Source organism: Phalangium opilio, unplaced genomic scaffold, assembly GCF_054372755.1.
Source record: "Phalangium opilio isolate 3A_F unplaced genomic scaffold, DU_Popi_V2 ptg000500l_1, whole genome shotgun sequence".
NCBI classification, from domain to species: Eukaryota; Metazoa; Arthropoda; class Arachnida; order Opiliones; family Phalangiidae; genus Phalangium; species Phalangium opilio.
The window spans coordinates 660,846-686,956 of record NW_028324238.1 but is presented as its reverse complement, the minus strand read 5'-3'; the positions used below and the strand labels follow the sequence as shown (position 1 = coordinate 686,956).

Below are 26,111 nucleotides of genomic sequence, written 5' to 3'. Positions count from 1 at the left end.
TTTTTTAAACGCTTAATTGTGTTGAAAAGGAAATTAATATGAATTCAAATGATCAAAATAGCCTTCATCATGCTTGAATATTTTTAATGTATCCTTAGTAAAGCACCGATCTAAAGGTTTTTAGCCGTGAAAGATGGACCGATTTATTACTAATTAAAGGTTATGTGCGTCGACATAGAAATTTGTTTTCCTTTTTTAAGTCTGACAATTATTTTAATGCTTTAACGTTTTCCGTTTGCGAAAGATGCTGGTCAATATTTTTCAGTTTTACAAAACGTTTTAGTCGCTTACGGTTAAGTGCTTTTAATATCACATAGATCAGATGTCTCTTTAATTTGGGCATTGCAATTATTTACATTGATCCTAGGCTGTTTTCCTAATTAGCAAAGAAACATAAGTCATTCTAAATCAAAATTATAACGCGAAAACAAGCTGACACTGACGGCGGTCTGACAGCCATTATCATCAACCGGAACTTCCGTAGGTTAACCTATCTCAAGATCCGGGTTAATGGGAAAACTATACTTGTAAAACTGAGCTATAGATGGCGGGCTTGGATGTCTTGGAAGAAAACGCTGTTTACAAAAGCATAACCTACGTCCAGTACTTATAGGGAGCTGTAATATGATTCACTTATGGTGGTTGTAAAGCGGTTTCTTACATCCGATTAATTTCTCTTGTGATTGGTTGTGAGCATTGTACTGGTCTGATTTTTGATGCAGAGATCTGTCGATTTACCTTTGGTTAATTTTATATGTAGAACACTGCTTTTAGGATAATTTTGAATAAACGTAGATCAACACAACATATTTAAAATTTTTGTCGAAATTGAACCTCGCTTTTAGAGGAATCTAAATCAACTTAACACCTCAACCTATTTTTTTTTGTCCTATACAGCCCCGTTTATGTTAAAAACCGATCACCATTAAGAAGCAGTGACCTTGACATTGAGGCGGTCGAAGCAATTCCAAACCTTACATGATAACACAATAGCGATTCCCACGTTGCCTCCAAAGATTTTCTTGGAATTAACAACAAATGGGTTAGTTGGGTCCCGGTAAGAATCGATTTCCGTTCCGAATGCACAACGAGCGATAACGTCTGTTGTAAATGCCGAAAACAATCTAAAATCACAAATGAGCATACAAATTACAAATTAATACAGTTATGGATTTTAATCCTTCTGCATTTGTAACTAACTGTGGCAGTTCGTGTTGAATAATACTTAATAAAGCAAGGGTTAAATGTAATTGCAGGAATTTATAGAAATTAGCACCTAGGAATGACTGTCTTGCCTTAGACCCAATAACCCCGAAAGCACTCCAGTTCACTTAAAGGAAAAGTTCGACTAACTAACATTATACCTTAAAAGAACGTACTTTTCTAAATATAAAACGAAAACTATTAAAATAAATTAATTATCTCTTATTACAAAATAATTAGCATCAAATGTGGATGAGAGGGAAAGTATGACAATGGCCATAGAGTCTGTGTTAAAAAACGCGGACATCAAAGTTTCGGCAATAACTATTTAGTTTACTAGTGACTGATGGACTTGCAAACTCGCGACTGAAAGTAGTTCAGACATTTATGCACCTTGGTTCGATCACGCGAATCACGATGCAAGCTGCTCGCGCTTTAGCTAAATTTTTAGATAGATTTATTTTAAACGTATCTAGTTTTATGTGCTCTTCCATTGCTTCGATAACCTTACTTAAATCCATATTATACCTTCAAATACCTTTTAAAACATTACCAGCTACTCTGTCCTGACTACAAACACAAATCGAGGAAGTTCTAGCATACAAAATAGCAGACGACGGTAACCGTGTAACCGCGAATTAACACAAGACCTATTTTAAGGGAGTGAACAGGCCCAGTATAGCTACGCCAATAAAACGGTCAACTACGGCGAAACTCTGATGACTCGCGACTTTTGGCCATTTTCATACTTTTCCACTCATCCACTTTTGTTAGCATTAATTTATTTTTAAAAACGAGGACTACTGCTCCATCCCCGGGATCCGCCTTTGGTTTAGTGGCGTCAGATAAATCGAACCTCTTACCCCTATACTGGATTGGTTGAATTCTCACAGGCTGAGAGAGGTAAAGAATATGATATCGTTACTAAAAACGGAATAGGAAAGTCATTTTGAGATAAATGATGTAAAGAAGTTTCAAGTGTGACTCTGAAATATAGTAGGGGTACGAATGAGTGGATTTTTAGCCACATCGAATGATGTACATATACCATGAGGCTCTTAGTTTGACCTGCCCTGTTGTTATTGTTGGCATTGGCGTAGTGAAAGAGAACCGCGCTTGGCAGTATAAAAGTTTTCGTTCGTCATTGAAGGGAAAGTGAAAGCAGAAGTTTATGACTTCTTATCCTGGGAAGTATTGGACTCTAACCATATCCGGAACCATCTCTGTTAGCCAACTTCTTATTAGGTCCGATCACCGCGCCACCTACGGCGCTTCTCTCATTTTGAGCTGGCAGGCTGATTTGCGCGCCAGCAGCGGGAAAGTAACGAAACTTTAAGGTGTGTCCTGTGGTTTGGGGTAACGAATCAGAAACAGCTGTTAATAGAGTTTGCTAGAAATTCCGGTCAAACTACTGTGGGGTCCTAGGCCCAAGGATTGTAATGGATTTTCATAGAGTTCTAGACAGACGGCTTTTCAATGATTGGCGCTGAAGAAGTTTTGAACACGCCCCACAGTTTGAGTGCCACAGCCTCTCGGCGTGGGATTTTTTTCAGTAGATTAGATAGTTTTCCTAGTGGGGAGGAAACTTTCGACCCTCTTTTACGATTGCCATAGGCAATTTTGACTAGCAGGGATGGATACTATATAAAGCCTTAGTGTCCAATACTTCCCAGGATAAGAAGTCATTAACCTCTGGTGAAAGGGAGAGAATTGTGGTGAAGTGATATTTTCGTTCGTCTTCTAAAAAGGAAGGGAATTACAATAGTAAGGTTAAGCTACACTCTTAAAAATGTTGGGTTGTTTGTGACCCAAAGTGGGTTATTTTTCAACTCTTTGCTGGATCAGTATTTAACCGACCCATTTTTTGGGTTGTTGTTCCTTGACCCTAGAATTGGTTGTTTATTTAACACAATGTTGAGTCAACGTAAACGATAACTCAGATTTGGGCTAAACAGTAACCACATTACTGGTTAAATTGTAAAATCATATTTGGGTAAAAAAACAACCCTAGCAAGGGTTAATTGTAATTTTGACGCAACAACTTTGATAAAATGTTTTCGGAAAATGGAATTGTTTTTGAAAAAGCGTAGATATGCAATTTTTTGAATAAATTTAAAGGGAATTAATCGATTAACAGTCAAATCAGTTGAAAGAAATAAATTGTGATTAAGGATTAAATTATTAATAATAATAATTAAAGAAAAATTGCAATATCTGAACTTCAGTCAATTGAAAAACCTCACTCATATCGTTTGTTTTTCGGCCTTGGTTCAAACCAAGATATTTTTGTATAATATGGAACGTGAGGTGGGAAAAAAACGCTTAGCTAATAAACAGAAATTTGGGTTCTATTTTTTGAGGTTTTAAACAACACAATATAGGGTTTCTTTCAACCGAAAATTATGTAAGAATTTAACCCAATTTGTGGCTACCTTTTATCCCAAAGTTGCGTCAAAATTACAATTAACCCTTACCAGGGTTGTATTTTTACCCAAATATGATTTTACAATTCAACCAGTAATGGGGTTACTGCTTATCCCAAATCTGAGTTATTGTTTACATTGACTCAACATTTGGTTTAATAAACAACCAATTCTAGGGTCAAGGAACAACAACCCAAAAAATGGGTCGGTTAAATACTGACCCAGCAAAGAGTTGAAAAGTAGCCCAATTTGGGTCAAAAACAACCCAACATTTTTGAGAGTGTATATACTCTCCCCTTAAAATTGCTCTCACCCGTCGACAATACGATTTCACGCTTTCAATACCGCTCTCCTATTTTAACATTCAAAGAAGTCAAGGGAAATTTTAAAAGCAAAAGCAAGTATTTACTGACGTTATTTTTAGAATGGTTTTTAGGCACCGGGATATTACAATTATTGGGTGTTTTACCGAATTCTTTTTCTTTCAAACGCTTCTGGTCATAAGTTCTTGTTAGAAATTTTTAAGAGGTGAAGATTATGCCTCGGCATAAGTCCATCTTGTAGACTAAAACTTTCTGTACGTGTAATAACTGAGCGTTAAGTACGTTATCATTTTAGCACTGTTAAAGGTAACTCGATCATCACTAAAACTTTCTGTTCTTCTATTAAGGGTTACTTGTGTGTAATCATTTTAGCATTGCTAAAGCTAACGACTCGTTTTTAGAATGGTCTTACGGGTAATCATTGTAGCAATGTTAAGGGTAGCGCATCGAGGGGCAATAAGGATTACAGGTAATCGTTCTAGCACAGTTAAAAGTAGTGCATCGAGGGGCAATTCACATAAATTTTATGTACGCCTGTTAAATACGGTACGATGTGGCTACTATTACGCCCAGCCCTTGGGTCGTCTTGTTACTCTCTGAGTGACGTATGTCATGGAGAGGTTTTGTACCTAAAGTTTCTGTCTGTCTGTTTTTTTGTTTTTTTTTGGTTTTTTTAAAGGGAATGAGAAGCTTCGTTTGAAAAACCTCTGATTTATATAACAAAAGATAGAATTAATTTCTGTGAATTCAAAAATAGCAAGCTTCTAATTCTCCGATTTCTGTTATTGAAAATGCTTCATATGAAATTATTTGAAATCCACTTTTTATGAAAAGCTAAAACGTTTTCCGTAAGCCACTCTCTCTGCTATCAGACCCAGAGTTTAGACTGGCGAGCCGCGAGAAGCTCCAGAAGCGTATAGGATTTCCGCTCTTTTCTTTCCTCACGTCATAATGATGCCATAAAACGGGCGAACAAGCTCGACACGACAAAATTATTGATATATCGAAACTGAGTTTTCGTGATTTTTCAAAGGATTTTAAAAATAGAGAATTTGGTTCAATTATATTGAAAACTTGATATTTTGAAGGTAGCGACTTGAAAGTGTAACATAATACCACTTTCGTGGTAAAATATGATATGAAATTGTAAATTCGCATTCCGTTTAACTTGTGCAATAAATCAATAAAGAGAAAAAGGATGTCCTCCTCTAGGTAATATTTTGGTTTTCCGAACTTTTTCCTAAATAATTTAATAAATATAATCAGAAGTCCATTAAATTAGCCTCGGAAGTAAACAATTACAATAGCTGGTATAGCGTACGTCTCCGCTGGGGTAAGAACTCCTTTTAACTCCATGGATGGGGGTTAGTTTTTTCCCCTTTTCCCAACCCTGTTATAAACCTCTAGCTCCTCGTTTGGCAGTCTTTCTTTACGAGAGCGGGGCGTGACTTCTTCAGCCATGAACGCTGGATCTCTAAAGGTACCGAAAAACGAGGTAGATCCCACTATATAGCACGTTTGCTTTATAAAAAATAACAAGATGGCCCATGGGCTGGGCCCTAATAGTAGCCACATCGTTATCTAATTAATTAGCACATAAATAAAAAAATTTCAAAGACCCTAAAAAAATCAGAAGTGTCCAACCCCACAGATAAAAATTCAAAAGTATCCGACTCCGCAGATAGAGAGGTACCCTCCACCCATCCCCGACACTTTAGAGATAAACTATGGTTCAGTGGTAGCGTATCTTACTGTTGCGCCAGCGACCCGGGTTCCAATTCCTGGTGCGATGTGAAAAAAAATTAATTTAATTAAAATCTCTAACTGAGCTCAGTTACCCCTATTGGTGGGTTGAGGTACTATCGAGTTCCTTTTAAGCTAAAATCTAACGATAACGAAACCGAAAACCCGGCCACTACTACTACTACGACTCGGGTCAAACTAAGAGCCTCATCGTATACTACGATGTGGCTAAAAAGGAACGGCCACGGTCGTTGAATTGCTTTTTTTAATTTTACACGGAATTTTAATTCCGTTAAAATTTAAGAAACGGCTCCAAAACCCCTGTCCCTGTGCCGGACGCGTCCGCGAAACGAACGCTTACGATAAGAGAGGGAAACCGGTCGCGTCCGCGAAACGTACGCTTACGATGAGAGAGAGATCGCTAGCGTACGCGGTGGCGATACGAAGCTCCGCGTAGAGAGAGAACTGCCTGCCTGGTATATTAGTGAGAGGGGGAAGAGGGAGAGAGGGCATCCCGCTCGGAGAGAGATGGGGCATCCCGCTCGGAGAGAGAGGAAAGAAAGGTAGTTTAAATCTCGCGGGCTTTTTTGAGTGAAGGGAAACAAGATGATAATTTTCGTGCACTACTGCACTTTGTGCCTCGCGGGCTTTTTTGAGTGAAGGGAAACAAGCTGATATTTTTCGTGCACTACTGCACTTTGTGCGCGTGATACATCAGAGATTATGCTGGATGGTTAGGTTAGGTTTCGTAAAATAGAGGGGACGCTTTACGGTCATAGTGATTTCTGGTTTAGGGGATCCAGGATTTTGTTTAAATACATTATTTGATTCGTATGGTTTTTAAAAATTATACTTTAGTGGGGTGCACAATTTAGTTTCATTAATATTATTTGAAATGTGACGTTATTAGAAATTAAAGGGATACACGATTGTGTTTCAGAAATGTTTTTAGTTGTACGATTTATTGGAAATCAACTATACGGGGGGTCACGTGAGCCGTGTAAAATTACTATAAAGGCCCAGCCTTGGGCCATCTTGTTTCAATAGGTTTATGAAGAATAATAAAACAAGATGGCCCAAGGACCGCGAGATTTAAACTACCTTTCTTTCCTCTCTCTCCTCTCCGAGCGGGATGCCACCTAATAAAATGGCGCTACGCGGCAGCACTTTGCAATCGCCTACCAAAGGATAGGGGCGTGCGCGAGCCGCGATGTTTACTGGGATAGATAAGGGATTCGTTCAGTAACGCTCAACGGAGGCTCCGATTGAACGATTTTCGGAACTTCCGGTTTGACGTCACGATTGTAAGCGAAGAGGCATCGAAGTCATGGGCTATAAGAGCCGATGACTTCGATGAGCAACGCAATCTGTGACGTATCAGCAATGGCGGAAACTTACCTCCCTGAAGGATTTCGAGGAGTTAATTTGACGGATAATTTCGAAACTATTTATAAAATCGGTGTAGCAGCGAATGAATAATGTCTGTAATTATTTTATGAAATTTCATCGATTATATCAGGAGTTCATAATAACCCGAAGTACGAAACTGGTTAAAAAGCCCGTAACAACAAAGTTTCGCCCTAAAGCTCAGCGAATTCATACACCGCTTAACTCCCAAAGAAATAGTTACCCCATCTTTTAGCGCCCACGCGCATTAACTTACACAGTTCCGGTTTGCCACTATTTTTATCTTGTGATTTTGGGAGCGAAAATGGCTCACGTCTGCTTCTGTCGGAACGGTGTAAATTAAGCCTTGGCTAAGAAGTTGGCTTTTAGTCGGAGTTTCTAGTTTTCTACAAAACATTTAAACGATCGTCAATGATGTTTTGTTGTGACATGTGTGAGTGAGAATTCCGTGGTTAAATTAAAACGGTTTGGACAAATTTATTCCCAGTATCTTTAATATAAGAATTGCAACGTGTTTCTACGTCCACCATATCGCCATTTTTCTTTTCGACGGAGATCCCAGCCAACGGAAGTTTTGGAACGAAAACCAAGGAGCATATATACCACTACGATATACTGTAAGGTTGTATGTCCATAAACAGGCTAATCCTTTCTATGCGCAACGACAGAATCTTCTTGTTCGCGATTTTTACCATTAGCTCTATGGCCAGTTTCATACTCCCCCCCCCCCCCGAAGGGGGGTTATTATGAACTCCTGATTATATCTATTAAGCAAGCTTAAGCCTTGGCTAAGTTACTGGTTTTCTCTTATTTCGGCTAGCAGGCCCTCGGATATCCATTTCCATGAACAGTATGCAGAAGATACGACGCAAAGTTTGTAAAAACCGTTAACTAGCCTAATACGTCACATGACGTCACGTTGATCAATGCGTTTGGTCTCCGTTGAGCATTACTGAACGCACACACGGTGCCGCAGGTCGCCCTTCATCATTTCCAATCCATCTCACCTCCCTTATCCCTGCTAAAAGTAGGTCTTGTCTTGTGTTAATTCGTGGTTACCGTCGTCTGCTTTTGTATATGCTATAAATAACTTCCTCGCTGTTTTGTAATGTAGTGTTAAGTGTAAGACCGAGACAGCGCTCGGTGCCGATGGTACCGATATTGAAAGGGTGACTGACGGATATTTCGGTCTCTCCGAGCCTCCTTCTATCAGTGCTCACTGTTTAAATTATTCATAAGAGCCACTATCTGTAAAGTTAAATGTTTACAAGTTCGGTTTATGACCGTTTTAGTGATGCTTCTATGAAAGGTCTCCGGGTTAATCTCCAACGTTTTAAGCCTATATTTGAATTTAAATTATCCACAAAATAATTAGGCTTTTACTTTTTGGCATCAACAGCTCCATTGTCTGTTTCAACAATGTCGTTCATATTCTTTACTAGTTTCTCAGAACACTCTTCAATCAGTGGATACATCTGTAAATAGTAGGAAAAATTGAAAAATTAAGACTTCAGATGTCAGAATGTTTTTATGAGCTCATAATATTTGCACTGTGTTATTTTTTGTTGCGTATGCGGCTTCTCGGCGAAGAAAATGACTAGCGGGGTCTGTCAAAGAAACCCTTCCCCCCCCCGACGTTATTTGTTTCACTGAGATGCCTAACGCAAAGACTTTGTCATGCCTTTTTTCAAACTGTATATCTTTCCATAATTTCAATTGGAAATATTCATTGTTCCATGCCTTTCAAAAACATTATGCCTGTAACATTCTTTTAATGTTGATGTCACTATAGTCTGTCAAACGAAAGAAGAGCCCTGAGAAATTTGTCCAAATTGGTGTCGCCACCATCGACCCCATAGTACTTTATCAACTTGTTTTGTTTTGTCAATAGTCGTCTGTAATATAGTCTGCTATAAACAGATAGGCTTAATCGCAATATAACCAATAAATTTTGCTATATATATTTCATATGTTTATGTTTCATGATTTTTTACGATCATCGAGTATTAAAGAATTAAAAACAAAATTAACGACAAGACACCAGTTTTATCTTTGTTGAACTAGCATTGCAACATATTTTAATGACACAAGTTAAAATACTTGTCCATAAGTAGTTCAGCATCAAAGCGTCTTCAGTCCACGTTTTCATCAGAGTCTTCGCTGTCTTCTTGCATATTAATTTTAAGAGGTTCAATTGTGGTTTCGATGATGGGATCTTTTTCCCAATACTCATGCATTATATTCTCGACGTGAACTTTATGAAATAATAAAGCGTCACAAGTCCAGAACCCTGAAGTACGAAATTGACGAGGTTGCTAAAAGTAGAGGTCACACGGTAGTGAGGATTCCACCGTACCATTGCGTGTTTAACCCGATTGAACTAATATGGGCACAAGTGAAGAACGACGTTGCGAAGCAGAATTCGGGTTTCAAACTCTCGACGGTCAAAGATTCAACATTGAGGACCATTGAACGTGTGACACCAGAGAATTGGCGTAAGGCAATAGAGCACGTCGAGAATATAATGCATGAGTATTGGGAAAAAGATCCCATCATCCCCACAATTGAACCTCTTAAAATTAATATGCAAGAAGACAGCGAAGACTCTGATGAAAACGTGGACTGAAGACGCTTTGATGCTGAACTACTTTTGGACAAGTACTTTAACTTATGTCATTAAAATATATTGCAATGCTAGTTCAACCAAGGATTATTTAAAATGTCTAAGGATAAAACGCAGAGAAAGAAATATCGAAGGTAGATGTTCCAAACGCTACCTAGCGGGCACAATCGGCAAACCGGAAAGCCAATATTTTGAAGCGTCAACACGTGACCGGATTCTTGAAAGTTTTGTCGCTCTCTGCCTGCTCTAGCAGATCTACTAAAACCTTGCCTACTAAACTAAAATAGTGTAAACTCACCTCATATATTCTTGAACTGAATGTTTGCTTTAATCAAGGATTATTGCTTTAATCTATTATTAAAATTAAATTATGATTTTTAGGAACTAACCTCATTGTTGAATCTTGAACTAAATGTTCTTAACGACCGTTAGCAATTCGAAATAGAACTATACAGCATGCTTTCGAAAACTATCTCTCTTTCGTCTATGCTTTCGTGATAATAAGATAGGTGGCGCCATATCGGTATTTCTTTTCCGTTTGACGCACCAAAACTGTAGGTGGAGAAGAGGGGGATGGGTTAAAATTTCGGAACAACTAGAGAACATTCCCTTACTATAGAGATCTGTGTGTGCGTTTTATCCTTAGACATTTTAAATAATCCTTGGTTCAACAAAGATAAAACTGGTGTCTTGTCGTTAATTTGGTTTTTTATTCTTTAATACTCGATGATCGTAAAACATCATGAAACATAAACATATTAAATATATATAGCAAAATTTATTGGTTCTATTGCGATTAAGCCTATCTGTTTATAGCAGACTATATTACAGACGACTATTGACAAAACAAAACAAGTTGATAAAGTACTATGGGGTCGATGGTGGCGACACCAATTTGGACAAATTTCTCAGGGCTCTTCTTTCGTTTGACAGACTATAATAGCAATACTGTATATAAACTAAAACCAAAAGTGGATGTGGGGAAAAGTCTCTCAGACGGAAAATATGTAATTTTCGTCATTTGCGTCGCGCTGACGTGAGGTTTCAAGAACCAATGAGATGCTGATTGTAATTTAGAGGCGGGGATTAACTCGATCCGGACCTACGTTTGGACTGGAGATAAAGCTAGAAATAAGGCGAATTTACACCTTCTCCCATATCACTTCTTGCTAAAACAAAAAGTCTCTATCAAGTAGCCGAAAGGATGCAAGTTCATACCCAGGTCCTCAATTTTCTATGCCCTCTTTTAAGCCATCCTACTTCGAGCCGGGGGGGGCATGCATAGAATCACAAGATCTTGCTACGCCTAGACCTATTTACTGTAACTGAGATTTCTAGTATTTTGCGCGTACTCATGACGAAACCGGCAACATAGTTCGCTAAAACTGTGGTGAAAACCAAGCGAAAACATTATTTATAGTAATTAAGGTGTTGCCCAGCTTTAAGATGTTAGAGTTGCTTGGTTTTTAAAATAGAAGATACATTACGCTATATAATGCGTAATTACGGGACTTCCGTATTAGCTTATAATATTATCATTGTCAATGCAAGATAAAACTAAAGATATTGAAGCACCATCTTTCTTGAAAGGTTTTTCCCCCAACAGAATAGAGCCTACTGCGATTTCCGTCGTCAAGTTCGGTTGCGGTTAGAGATATGATATGGCTTCTATTTATGATAGAACTGCCACAGGCCCTCTACCCTTATAATAGATATGTGTGCTCATAGCATAATATTTTTCGACCCACACTTATGTAGAGTATTGTAGGCTTATGTGTGTGAATTTTAGCCTTAAATTGAACCAAAAGTGTATAGATATAAAAACCGAAAGTACACTTCATTAACAATTCCATGTTAATTGGCTGTAGACGTCATATAAACTGAAGAAGCAAACTACTACCCTCTCAACCGCCTACAGGAACCAGGGAGTAAGGAACGTTAGAGGGAGTATTAAAGTGAATAGGCGCGTTCGTTAGATTCGTGGCTAAAATCGTCTCTCTCTGGCGCTGACTCGGGGACTCAACGCGGTGTCCGCGCGCATGCGTCAAATTTAAAAACCGTCGTGCATCTGTTTTTTAACGAGGTATTTTTCTGTTCTCGCCGTTACGGCAAGCCCGGCCGCCGGCGGCTCGAGATGCGCCGCTCGGCCTCAGCCGATGATATCTAACCAAGGCTTAGTGTAGTTTTCGTGTCTAATTTTATTCTCAGAGCTATATTTATGTTGAAATTTAAAGAAAATGTTATAATATTTAGTTGAAGACTTGGTAAATGTTTCAAAAAATTTCGAAACTTGAGCTTTAAAACGTTGAATATTTTATAACGCCTACCGAACGATACCGCAAATTCGCCTTCCGGGCTTCCCGGTTATCTCGACGGCGAGTCGAACAGAGTGAGTGGGGCAACAGTCGATGGAAGCGGAAGCTGGCGCTTGCTGCAGAGAGAATTTTTAAATTCTCTCTGCTGGCGGTAGTAAACGACGTCACTCGCGCCTGCGCGTTAGCAAAAATTGAGGAACGGAGATAAAAATTCCTACCCCCCAATTTCTTTACCATTTGCCACTGTATGACGGTTTTTTTAGCATTAGATCAAAACTCCCTCTAACGTTCCTTACTCCCTGCAGGAACTAACCAATCAGGGAAGAGCTTCTTGGCGTCATTGGTTTATAGAAAGAAGTACATGATGCTGGTGATCCAAAGTCCAAACGTTAATTTTTGATACTAGAGCTAGCATCCGCTACTTTAGGAGCCTATAGGGTCTTTGCGCGTGACGTCAGGTTTCCGTCCCCTTTCCCCCCTTTACGAGATTTTCTCTCTCCGTCGACTGCTCGCTCACTACGCCGCCATATTGACTGGCCTGTTAAACCTTGTTAAACGGGTTGTTAGAGATATACGGCCTGAAGTTCAGTTGAATTAAAACTAAGCGGTTATATAAAATAGGAGGCGGTATTTATTGTACGGTGAAGGAATGTAACGAAAATTCGCGTAATCGGAAGGAGAATAAGTTGTCGTTTTTTAAAATACCAGCTGTACTATGGCACCAAGGCCCAATTGCATTAGACTTATCAAAAAAGCGTAGGAATCTTTGGATTACTAGAATAGAAAGAAAAGAGTTATTTACAATAACCCTTTCGCCTAATGAACGAGGCCCACACGTATGTTCAAAACATTTTCTTTCAGGTAAGAACCTATTATTAATTGTAAGAGTAATCTTAATTAGTAAGTTCATATGATTGAACATTTACAGGAAAACCATCAGCGCTGTTCGATCAAACCAATCCAGATTGGGCACCAAGTTTTTTCTTAGGCAAAAACAATTTGAAAAATCCCAATATGATTTATTCACGTTGGAAAAGAATTGTTACTCGAAAATTAAGGATTAAAACCATGTATCAGTCTAATGAAGGAACTTCATTAACAACGGAAAACGTTCTTGGTGATAGAGATGGTAATGTAGTCTAATAATAATAATAAAATGCTTTTATTTTGGTACAATCTTAAAATAAACTCAGAAATATTAAATTAGAATAATGTTATAGATATTAGAGCCATGGAAACTTCTACAGACTGTGAAAGTACCCTAGATTTGACTGAAGCTGCTCCGAGTAAAACAACATACCAGCCTAATGAAGCAAATTTGCTAGTAATGGAATTAGTTTCTGGTGATAAAGATGGTAATGTGATCTCCCAATTTGAATAAAATAAGGAATGTTAATGTATATTTTTATAGATATTAGAGCTATGGAAACTGAATGTGAAAGTGCGCCAGATATGATAAGAGCTGGTCCTTCTGAAAATATCCACGAAGTACCACTCATTTCAAATATGAGATCCCAAATTCCCACCGGAACAAACTAGATCAGTTTCAGGAGTTTTTACTTTTCTTGATGAGGATGAGATTAAATTTATCCCTACAAGATTTGGCTTATCGATTCGACATCTCCGTCTCTGCAGCGTCTAGAATATTTGATAGGTGGCTTGACGCCTGTAACGTTCGACTTCAGAGGTTTGTTGCGTGGCCAGAAAGAGAAGAATTACGGAAAACCATGCTCCTAGAGTTTAAGAAAGCCTTTGGATATCATGTAGCAGTTATTATAGATTGTTTTGAAGTTTTTATAAATCGCCCAACATCGTTAAATACTCGAGCGATCACATGGTCTAATTACAAACATCATAACACAGCAAAATTTTTAATAGGCGTAACTCCACAGGGTGTCATCTCATTTACTTCTTACTGTTGGGGAGGAGGAGTTAGCGATAAGTATTTGACAGAGAATTGTGGGATCCTTAAAAAATTGCTTCCTGGTGATCTAGTAATGGCAGATAGAGGGTACAATATAGAGGAAAGTTTAGGTTTTTGCTGCGCTCGATTAGCAATTCCGAGCTTCACACGGGGAAAAGACCAGTTAACATCATTGGAAGTTCACGAAACAAGAAAAATTGCAAACCTACGAATTCATGTTGAGAGGGTAATTGGTCTCTTGCGAAACAAATACCAAATACTACAAGGTTGTTTACCCATTGAATGCGTGACAAAAAGAGAGGGGGATGAAATTTCTCCTTTGGATAAAATTGCCATTGTTGCCAGTGCTTTAACAAATCTATCGAAGTCTATAGTTTTATGAAAAGAAATGTATAAATTTTAATTGTTACAAAAGTGGCAGTTTTGTGTTACATAAAAATAAAATTAATTCAAATAAGGAAGAAATTTGAGAAATTACTTTCAGTACTAAACACCATACAAGTGTAACCATAATTTAGGTAGCTTAGGAACAAATGAGATCAGTAAGTAGTTTAGGGAAAAATTTAGATTATCACATTTAATTTTCTTTCCCTTTTGTACCCTTCTTTGACGCTTTGCCCCCCCCTTTTTTTTGAAAGGTGATAACACCGCGCAATTTGGACAATACCACAATTTAGCTCTTGGTGCCCTTTTTATACCCAAACATTTGTAATGGAACCATTTATGTTTACAGGATCGGTTTTCACACATTACCATGTGATCATCTTCTTCCTCGGGCATTTGACAAAAACAATAAACTTGGGTATCCACACTAGAGTTTCCCGCGTTATTGACTTGCTCACTAAATACCTTAATCTGACTAGACCTAGAATAAAATTTCCCTAATAACTCTGGTAAAATTCCAATTTTAAAAAATCTATCGCTTTTGTTAAACAACTTTCCCAAAAACTCTTATCTGGAGTGACCCTTTGAACAAAGAAATCTTTTGTAGACCAGACAACTAAATCACAGTACTTAACATCACAGACAAATAATTACGTTTGAATCTGGTAAAAATAGCTGTGCTTTTCATTCAAGCCTAAACTATTTTCGTCTTTTCGAAGAAACGAGTCTTTACCCCCTACCATCTCTTCTAAAAGCATGTCTCTCTTTGAATATGGACACTTGATTTCTACGATGCCTTTTCCACAACAGGAACATTCAACTAACCCATCCGATGTAGGGAAACTTGACATTAATCTTTTTGTTTTTGTACCTTATTTTGTCGACATCACCGTTAAGAGATTCTAAATACAACTCTTTAAATGTAAGCTTTCCTTTATCACTTTTTTTCACAGCTGGCATTTCATAAAATAAGGTAACCTGAGCCTGAGGTAGCCAAAAAAAAAAAAAAATATGCCAAGGCTTAACAAAATTTGTAATTTATATATAAACCTTAAATAAAATACCTGTTTACGTTGTAGCAAAATATTCCAATGATATAGGTGAACTGTCTCCTACTTATCTAAGTTCAATTTACGGTTATACAAATTCTCTAATAATTTTACAAACAGATATTAGCCGCTAAGCATGGGTTTCACAGTTTCACAACTAGCTTGAAGCTAGACGAATATATCTGGCGGCTTTCAATATGGCGGAGGCTGGAACCGGATATTGGAGCCGGGTTTTCGCCCCTCTTTTCCTCCCTTTTTTTCCCCCTCTTTTTCCCCTCGCGCAAAGACCCTATTCACGGCTTGTTCCCTGTGCCACGGTTGGGAAGGTAATCATACGCAGAGGGGGTCGACCCTATTCTGGGATAAAGGAGGCTTCTCATACTACACGGTGGGAACAAGTTTCAACGAAGTGTACTTTTTGTTTTTATATCTGTATTCTAGGAGAGCGGTAGCTCTCTTAGATAAGACTTCATACTGACTTTAATGTATAAGGATGGTTTTTTGATTGGATATAACTTTTTTTGTATTGTATTAACTGTTTTGAAAAAATTCCACAGAACTACAATTCGGACCCTCAATATGTGGTTAAAATTTCAAAAAGATTCATTTAATAGTTTATTTTATAAAAAATAAAGTTGCTAAGGGTGGTTTTCATTTCCATAAAACTTTTACGATATTTTGATGAAAAACATAAAATTTTCCCATAGAAATAACATAGGAAAATATTTTACAAATAACCATTTTGTGGCAGCCGTAATGCAATAACTATTCGGTTGTTTGACTTGAAAACGGTTTTAAACGAAAGCCTGGTATTTAGATTTTGTGCTTTCCAATTTTCATTAATTAGATTTAAGTTAAAGTATGTTTAATTTCACATTTTCAAAACCATTCCAATATGCGATATTTTACCATGGATAAGAGTCAGTTTATGATGTTAGCATGGTTAAGGCTATTTGGTCCAATTTTTCGTAGTGGTAAAAAACAGGAGAACCTAAGCTTGTAATAGCTAACAAGCTGGTTATTAAGATATATTAAAGACGGCTGGTAATTAAGCTAGATTACCGACGGCTGGTAATTAAGCTAGATTACCGACGACTGGTAATTAAGCTAGATTACCGACGACTGGTAAATAAGCTAGATTACCGACGACTGGTAATTAAGCTAGATTACCGACGACTGGTAATTAAGCTAGATTACCGACGACTGGTAATTAAGCTAGATTACCGACGACTGGTAATTAAGCTAGATTACCGACGACTGGTAATTAAGCTAGATTACCGACGACTGGTAATTAAGCTATATTAAAGACGGCTGTTAATTAAGATACATTACCGACGACTGGTAATTTAGCTAGATTACCGACGACTGGTAATTAAGCTAGATTACCGACGGCTGGTTATTAAGCTATATTAAAGACGGCTGGTAATTAAGCTAGATTACCGACGGCTGGTAATTAAGCCAGAGTACCGACGACTGGTAATTCAGCTAGATTACTGACGACTGGAAATTAAGCTAGATTACCGACGACTGGTAATTAAGCTAGATTACCGACGACTGGTAATTAAGCTAGATTACCGACGGCTGGTAATTAAGCTATATTAAAGACGGCTGGTAATTAAGCTAGATTACCGACGACTGGTAATTTAGCTAGATTACCGACGACTGGTAATTAAGCTAGATTACCGACGGCTGGTTATTAAGATATATTAAAGACGGCTGGTAATTAAGCTAGATTACCGACGACTGGTAATTAAGCTAGATTACCGACGACTGGTAATTAAGCTAGATTACCGACGACTGGTTATTAAGCTAGATTACCGACGACTGGTAATTAAGCTAGATTACCGACGACTGGTAATTTAGCTAGATTACCGACGACTGGTAATTAAGCTAGATTACCGACGGCTGGTTATTAAGATATATTAAAGACGGCTGGTAATTAAGCTAGATTACCGACGGCTGGTAATTAAGCTAGATTACCGACGACTGGTAATTAAGCTAGATTACCGACGACTGGTAATTAAGCTAGATTACCGACGACTGGTAATTAAGCTAGATTACCGACGACTGGTAATTAAGCTAGATTACCGACGACTGGTAATTAAGCTAGATTACCGACGACTGGTAATTAAGCTAGATTACCGACGGCTGGTTATTAAGATATATTAAAGACGGCTGGTAATTAAGCTAGATTACCGACGGCTGGTAATTAAGCTAGATTACCGACGACTGGTAATTAAGCTAGATTACCGACGACTGGTAATTAAGCTATATTAAAGACGGCTGTTAATTAAGCTACATTACCGACGACTGGTAATTTAGCTAGATTACCGACGACTGGTAATTAAGCTAGATTACCGACGGCTGGTTATTAAGCTAGATTACCGACGACTGGTAATTAAGCTATATTAAAGACGGCTGTTAATTAAGATACATTACCGACGACTGGTAATTTAGCTAGATTACCGACGACTGGTAATTAAGCTAGATTACCGACGGCTGGTTATTAAGCTATATTAAAGACGGCTGGTAATTAAGCTAGATTACCGACGGCTGGTAATTAAGCCAGAGTACCGACGACTGGTAATTCAGCTAGATTACTGACGACTGGAAATTAAGCTAGATTACCGACGACTGGTAATTAAGCTAGATTACCGACGACTGGTAATTAAGCTAGATTACCGACGGCTGGTAATTAAGCTATATTAAAGACGGCTGGTAATTAAGCTAGATTACCGACGACTGGTAATTTAGCTAGATTACCGACGACTGGTAATTAAGCTAGATTACCGACGGCTGGTTATTAAGATATATTAAAGACGGCTGGTAATTAAGCTAGATTACCGACGACTGGTAATTAAGCTAGATTACCGACGACTGGTAATTAAGCTAGATTACCGACGACTGGTTATTAAGCTAGATTACCGACGACTGGTAATTAAGCTAGATTACCGACGACTGGTAATTAAGCTAGATTACCGACGGCTGGTAATTAAGCTATATTAAAGACGGCTGGTAATTAAGCTACATTACCGACGACTGGTAATTTAGCTAGATTACCGACGACTGGTAATTAAGCTAGATTACCGACGGCTGGTTATTAAGATATATTAAAGACGGCTGGTAATTAAGCTAGATTACCGACGGCTGGTAATTAAGCTAGATTACCGACGACTGGTAATTAAGCTAGATTACCGACGACTGGTAATTAAGCTAGATTACCGACGACTGGTAATTAAGCTAGATTACCGACGACTGGTAATTAAGCTAGATTACCGACGACTGGTAATTAAGCTAGATTACCGACGACTGGTAATTAAGCTAGATTACCGACGGCTGGTTATTAAGATATATTAAAGACGGCTGGTAATTAAGCTAGATTACCGACGGCTGGTAATTAAGCTAGATTACCGACGACTGGTAATTAAGCTAGATTACCGACGACTGGTAATTAAGCTATATTAAAGACGGCTGTTAATTAAGCTACATTACCGACGACTGGTAATTTAGCTAGATTACCGACGACTGGTAATTAAGCTAGATTACCGACGGCTGGTTATTAAGCTATATTAAAGACGGCTGGTAATTAAGCTAGATTACCGACGGCTGGTAATTAAGCCAGAGTACCGACGACTGGTAATTCAGCTAGATTACTGACGACTGGAAATTAAGCTAGATTACCGACGACTGGTAATTAAGCTAGATTACCGACGACTGGTAATTAAGCTAGATTACCGACGGCTGGTAATTAAGCTATATTAAAGACGGCTGGTAATTAAGCTAGATTACCGACGACTGGTAATTTAGCTAGATTACCGACGACTGGTAATTAAGCTAGATTACCGACGGCTGGTTATTAAGATATATTAAAGACGGCTGGTAATTAAGCTAGATTACCGACGACTGGTAATTAAGCTAGATTACCGACGACTGGTAATTAAGCTAGATTACCGACGACTGGTTATTAAGCTAGATTACCGACGACTGGTATTTAAGCTAGATTACCGACGACTGGTAATTAAGCTAGATTACCGACGGCTGGTAATTAAGCTATATTAAAGACGGCTGGTAATTAAGCTACATTACCGACGACTGGTAATTTAGCTAGATTACCGACGACTGGTAATTAAGCTAGATTACCGACGGCTGGTTATTAAGATATATTAAAGACGGCTGGTAATTAAGCTAGATTACCGACGGCTGGTAATTAAGCTAGATTACCGACGACTGGTAATTAAGCTAGATTACCGACGACTGGTAATTAAGCTAGATTACCGACGACTGGTAATTAAGCTAGATTACCGACGACTGGTAATTAAGCTAGATTACCGACGACTGGTAATTAAGCTAGATTACCGACGACTGGTAATTAAGCTAGATTACCGACGGCTGGTTATTAAGATATATTAAAGACGGCTGGTAATTAAGCTAGATTACCGACGGCTGGTAATTAAGCTAGATTACCGACGACTGGTAATTAAGCTAGATTACCGACGACTGTTAATTAAGCTAGATTACCGACGACTGGTAATTAAGCTAGATTACCGACGACTGGTAAATAAGCTAGATTACCGACGACTGGTAAATAAGCTAGATTACCGACGACTGGTAATTAAGCTAGATTACCGACGACTGGTAATTAAGCTAGATTACCGACGACTGGTAATTAAGCCAGAGTACCGACGACTGGTAATTAAGCTAGATTACCGACGACTGGTAATTAAGCCAGAGTACCGACGACTGGTAATTGAACTTGATAAGTATATGACATGTGTTGGTGCTCAGGTATACAGAATCTTTTTGTGGTATAACTATGTACAGCTTCCTCTGTATTTGCATGTGAAAATGACGGGAAAGCAATTTGAGTTTGACCGGACGTTCATTGTCAAGTCAAGCAGTCAGGAATGACAGTTTTATAATAGATGGTTGGTTAGTTCAAACGAGTTAACTAATATTCTGAGAGAGCGGTTGCTCTCTTAGATAAGACCTCATACTGCGTTTAATGTATAAGGGTGGTTTTTTGATTCGATGTAACTTTTTTCCTATCATGGTTACTGCTTTGAAAAAATTCCACTGAACTAAAATTCGGACCCTTAATATGTGGTTAAAATTTCAAAGAGATCCCTCCATTAGTTTTTATTATAGAAAATAAAGTTGCTAAGGGTGGTTTTCATTTCAATAAAAAAATTCAGACATTTTGGCAAAAAAAGGAAATTTTCCCATAGGAATAACATGGGAAATGTTTGCTGTGATAGCCAAATGGTCTCGACCATTTTTTGAAGACTATTTATTCGATAGGTCTGAAAATGGTTTTAAATGAAAGGTTGAACACTTTTCTGGTGCCTTTAGAAGTTTTATTCAAAACAATTAATATTAAGTATTACTTTTTGTATTTTTAAGCACATACTTAAACTTACGACCTTTTATTCTGTTGGACTTACGTGGTATAGTCCTAGCTAAAATCATAGAGAAACGTACTGTTGGACTTACGCTGTTTTACCGCTAATAGAGCGAAGTTTTTTGTTTACTAAATGCGTCGTCCGCTCTGTTTATGGACGAGCTTAAGGCGAATTTTTCCACTTTTCATCTAAAAGAAGGGGTTAATCAGTCCCAATTTTATTTTATTCTCGTAAGTTAAACTTCATTATAATTTAATACAAAAGAATTTAAAGTTAAGATTTAGCCGTTAATTTTTAAATTCACTTATTTCACTAAGCCTCGGTCAAAAGTTCAAGACAGGCTGATTGTACATTTTAGACTAGAGACCAATTGGCCGTGTTGCGTTCGTTTTAAGGTGTTTCACCTGGTGCCATCGGTCAACGATAGCCGCTAATTAGGTAATTTGTTTAAATTAAATCATTTTTTGTTGTTTAAAGTAGATCAATGCAAACTACGCACAAGGGTTCGTTCCCTGGTTTCTCGACTGGTGCCGTCAGGCAACGGTTACCGCTACGAATATACGTTTTTACTGGTAAAATAAATGATAGATTCAATCACACTGTCACTAAACCCTGTCACCAAATCAACCAATATTTTTAATTCAGGTCCTTCCAATCATCTGTACTAGGTAACAATTGAATTATTAATTATTTTGTGCTCATTCTAACGTTACCTAAGAAAACAATAAACAATGGCCAGATTGCCAACGATAAACGCTACAGAGAATCAGAGATTATATCTGATGCAATGGGCCAACGGTAACCACTGCGTAGATCATTTTGTTTGTTTAAATTAGTCGTAAAATAATTGATAGATTAAATCACACAATCACTAAACTCTGTTAACACACCAGTTTTTTATCCCGGCTCTTGCAATCATTTTTATTAGGTAACAGTTACGTTTTTAATTACTATTTATAACCGCTATTGAGGATAAACGTTTTTGTTTAAATTAGATACACTTTTGATGTGTAAAGTAGATTCAAACTACGCAGAAGGATTCATTCCCTAATTTCTAGACAACACTTCCCGCTACGAAGATAGGTTTTTTGCTGACAAAATAAATGATAGATTCAATCACACCATCACTGATTCCTGTCATCAAATTAATATTTTTAATTCAGCCTCTTCCAAGCGCGAGATTACAAATTATACGGATGTACAGTGTGTTAATTAATTAATATAAATTTTGGATAAATATGTAACACACTATCATTATTAAATTTCTGAAGAGAGGAAAAAAGGTTGAAATGAATTTTTTTTAAATTTTAAAAGCAAATTTGGCTCAGAAAAAACCCAGCGCCAGAACCCTGTCTTATAAAATTTTCACTAGATGATTCGTTCAAGAATGTCTAGAATTAAGTCGCATAGAAGCATGAATCTATATAACTATAACTATGAATATACAGCTCTATCGTATGCCCCTTCTATCATGTCGATTTGATTTGGGTGTTACCCTCCTAGCTTTGACGCGTTTTGCGTAGCTCTAATAGCCAATCATGAGACAAGAGGAAGTGACGTTTCGAATTTACACCCCCCCCCCGACTCCACCTCCCTTCTCCCGCTCCTAACACTATCAGGCACGTGACTGATGTCTCCTTTCGCTAATCCCCGCCCAAACGGTTAGACAGCGTAACGCAGCTTTATATACATAGTTATATAGATTCATGACAGAACTAATTAATCAAAAATGTCTTGATTAGAATCAAGACCTAAAGAGTATCGATAAGACTGAGGGTATCACTTGTCTGAAGGATCAGATATTAATTTTTCTTTTTAATTGAAACTTATATGCATGCTTAAGAAAAAACAACGTTCCATTACCGTTTTCCGTTGAAATAAATTATTTTACTGGTAATCAATTTCAAAAATTTACTTATCTCGGCTTTTCGACCACAATTCCATTCCCCGAAAACATTTTATCATTACATTAATTACTTTTGGGAGAGCACGTGTATGGTTTTGCGTTTTAAAAGGTTCCTAAAGACGTAACATCCCCAGTCGTGGCCGGCACGCTTCGCAGTGGAACATTTTAATTATTCTAAAACCAATGGCGCCAAATTCAATAGGGACAGTAAGAATTTTACTCGCTGTTTTGCAAAATGATGTAATATCGAGTGTACTTTAGTGAACCGTCGTATTGTTCTTTCTCATAGTTCAGGGCATGATCAGTGTTACTGCCCAGTTTCTCTCTCTAGTTTCTAACAATGGTTAGAGACTATTTGATATGGCACGGCACAACGTTATATACATTTGTAAATTCTAAGTAGCACAAAAGGAAAAAGAATCCATTTTTTTATATTTTGGTTTGAAAGAAATAAACTCATCATAGTAGTTTTAACGAACAGAAATTCAAGAGAATGGCACCGGTAATGAGCAGCAAAAAGAGAGGAAAGTTTGCTTCAAGGTAGCAGAGGGACATGGTAGTGAAAATAGTAATCTAGAATTTTGTTCGTTGAAACCTTAATATATCGTGAAAAATTCAAGTGAGGAGGCGCCACTACCTAGAAAGATTGATTTTGGCAGATAACAGCGAAAAAATTATGTTCTACACACACTGGGACTATGGGAGAATTTCTGGGCCGCAGGTCGCACATGATGAAATTTCAAATCCAGTTTACATCAATTCTCTCTGGTCGTACTAGTAGCAGGTTAAGCTACAGATTGCTCAGGTCCTGTTAGTCTCGAAAGGGTTATATAGTCCTTTTAACTTTTAAAAGGTTGTTGTCATGGCTAAACAGACCGCTATTACAGTTTTTTTTTATTGTTTTATAGGTTTTTTTGACGCGTTATCTCCCAAAAGTAATTAATGTAATGATAAAATGTTTTCGGGGAATGGAATTGTGGTCGAAAAGCCGAGATAAGTAAATTTTTGAAATTGATTACCAGTAAAATAATTTATTTCAACGGAAAACGGTAATGGAACGTTGTTTTTTCTTAAGCATGCATATAAGTTTCAATTAAAAAGAAAAATTAATATCTGATCCTTCAGACAAGTGATACCCTCAGTCTTATCGATACTTTTTAGGTCTTGATTCTAATCAAGACATTTTTGATTAATACCTTTGATGGAACCCTAAATTTCCATTCCCTTCAGTTTGTAATTCTGTGGTGAAATGGGCTTGTAGAAAATTTGATAAAAATGTTACCTGACGTAGCTTCTTGGAACTAAAAGTAGGTGTCATAACATTTCGAACCCCTTTTGATTCGTCTCCTCTCATGAATATAAGAAGATTGTCGAAAATAGCATCGCCCGTTTTAGGGAAAATCTGAAAAAATATGTTAAACTTAAAAGACTTTGTATTAGTTCAAATTCATATATTACAAACAAAGAAACTTAAGCATATTGGTACACCGGTCATTAGAGGTGATATTGGAAAATTTCTAGAAGCACTTTTATATGCAATCTGAGTTCGTGAATGCAGAGAGACTATTACATTCAACATTGAGGCTTCATCTATAGTTGATTGTTGACATTTATAGATAGATATGCAGGCGTTACCCAAGTACAATCCAAGACCATTATACACAGATGGACTGGGATGGAGATACGGCGCGTGCATGGTTCTTTTAGGGTAGTACCATTCTATCGTCCTGCCGCAACCAATATTGAAACTTTTTCGACTCAAACCATAGCCATAACATGATCTATGAGTCGAAAAGTTTCGGGATTCTCGAGCTAGAGGCGACGACAGGCGACGCCATGTGTTCAATGGTCTTAGAACATGTGTATTACCTTATAAATTTACCGATTAGCCGTCGAATCATTGTTCTTTCACCTCTTATGGCCGGTGTGGTTCTGTATATGAATTTATGTAATAATTTCAAAAAATTTCCAAAATGTTTCAGCTGAATACCCAACAAGGGGACGTTTTTAGCTAGCTACGGACCTGTTTCTATATGATCTTACGTACCCTTCGATCAGCGAAGTTGTTGAACTCTTTGATCAATACTGTTTTGATCATCTCAGGATCGCCTGTGTAAAGAACGGGTGTGCTGCCTTCGTACCCACCGTATACTTTGCCGTGCTTACGGTAATTAGTTTGTAGAGCTTCATGAGTTGCCTATGAGACACAATAAAAAAAATCTGTTAGGTTATTAATTTTATACTTACAAAAAATTCTCAAAAATTCCTGACTTTTCTAACCCAATTTTAAATTATTTGAGTGACAGTTCCAGGTTTTCTCTAACCTTTAACCCATATTAATATAGGCCTATACAGGGTGTTTCTGATAAGTCTGCCATAAATCAAGGGGCGTGTTCTTTGGGTCAAACTGAGTGGAAAGTGTCAAAGAACATGGGGTGTACAAGAATTTGCAACGAAGATATGGCCCCCCAAACATTGGCCCCTAAAACAAGAAAATATTCGAAAATGTAGACTAAAACAAATTCAGCCTTATCAACTTGTTTAGAAATATGAGACAATTTCAATAGTTTCCCTCTAACATCGTTATTGAACTTTCACCTGGCAGAAGTGTATTAAATGAGTAGAAGTATGCCTACTCTAGTAAAGTAAATTCAAAGTATCATGGTACCTTTCGGTTGGTATTACTTTTATTATTAACAAGTTAACATGGACGTTACAGGTATTGTTCAAAATGTCCACCAACGGCGTTAAGACAAACATGAACCCGTCTTTCGAAAGATTCTTGGACATGTTGGAAGATTCCTGGCATGTTCCTGATTGTTTGACAACCTTCAATAATTCGTCTTCGCAAGTCTTCCTCATCACGGACTTCATTCTTGTACACGATGTCTTTGAGATGACCCCAAAGATAAAAATCGCACGGATTTAAATCCGGAGATCTGGCTGGCCACGCAACTGGTCCTCCACGCCCAATCCACCTCAAATTAAACGTAGCATTAAGATGTTCTCTAACTGCACGGCTGAAATGTGGGGGTGCCCCGTCGTGCATAAACCACATGTCACGAAGTAATGCTAACGGTATGTCCTCGAGCAGTTCAGGTAAAGTGTCTCTTAAGAACGTGAGATATGCTTCACCATTTAGTCTGGGTGGAAGAAAATGCGGACCTAGTAAATGATTACCGACAATGCCGCACCATACGTTTAAAGAAAATTGCTGTTGGTGACTTCTAACACTAGTTGCGTGTGGGTTTAATTGGCGCCATTCGTGGTGGTTGTGATAGTTCAGAATTCGATCCCGGGAAAAATGTGCCTCGTCGGTTACTAAAAGGACCCGTGGAAATTGATTGTCCTCTACTCTGGCCAAAAACCACTCGCAAAAGTCGATGCGTCTTGGATAATCTGCCGGGTTAAG

The 26,111-nt window shown here is 37.8% G+C and overlaps 1 protein-coding gene and 2 long non-coding RNA genes across 6 annotated transcripts in view; 2 read left to right on the top strand and 1 right to left on the bottom strand.

Annotated features, from left to right (window-relative positions):
* LOC149591774 (cytochrome P450 3A9-like) overlaps positions 1-26,111 on the bottom strand; it is a 55,316-nt gene that overhangs the window by 16,502 nt on the left and 12,703 nt on the right. For all 4 annotated transcript variants that reach the window (XM_089861730.1, XM_089861732.1, XM_089861733.1 and 1 more), the window contains 4 exons: positions 24,747-24,896; positions 23,982-24,101; positions 8,483-8,574; positions 979-1,124 (listed from right to left, as the gene is read on the bottom strand). In XM_089861730.1, the coding sequence (XP_089717856.1) occupies positions 979-1,124; positions 8,483-8,574; positions 23,982-24,101; positions 24,747-24,896 (508 nt within the window). The remainder of the gene's footprint in view (positions 1-978; positions 1,125-8,482; positions 8,575-23,981; positions 24,102-24,746; positions 24,897-26,111) is intronic.
* Positions 13,266-13,588, top strand: LOC149591776 (uncharacterized). Its single transcript, XR_016379544.1, has 2 exons — positions 13,266-13,392; positions 13,449-13,588. It is a non-coding gene; the product is annotated as an uncharacterized LOC149591776 (long non-coding RNA).
* LOC149591775 (uncharacterized) lies at positions 20,738-22,346 on the top strand. Its single transcript, XR_016379543.1, has 5 exons — positions 20,738-21,023; positions 21,111-21,188; positions 21,274-21,365; positions 21,439-21,721; positions 21,789-22,346. It is a non-coding gene; the product is annotated as an uncharacterized LOC149591775 (long non-coding RNA).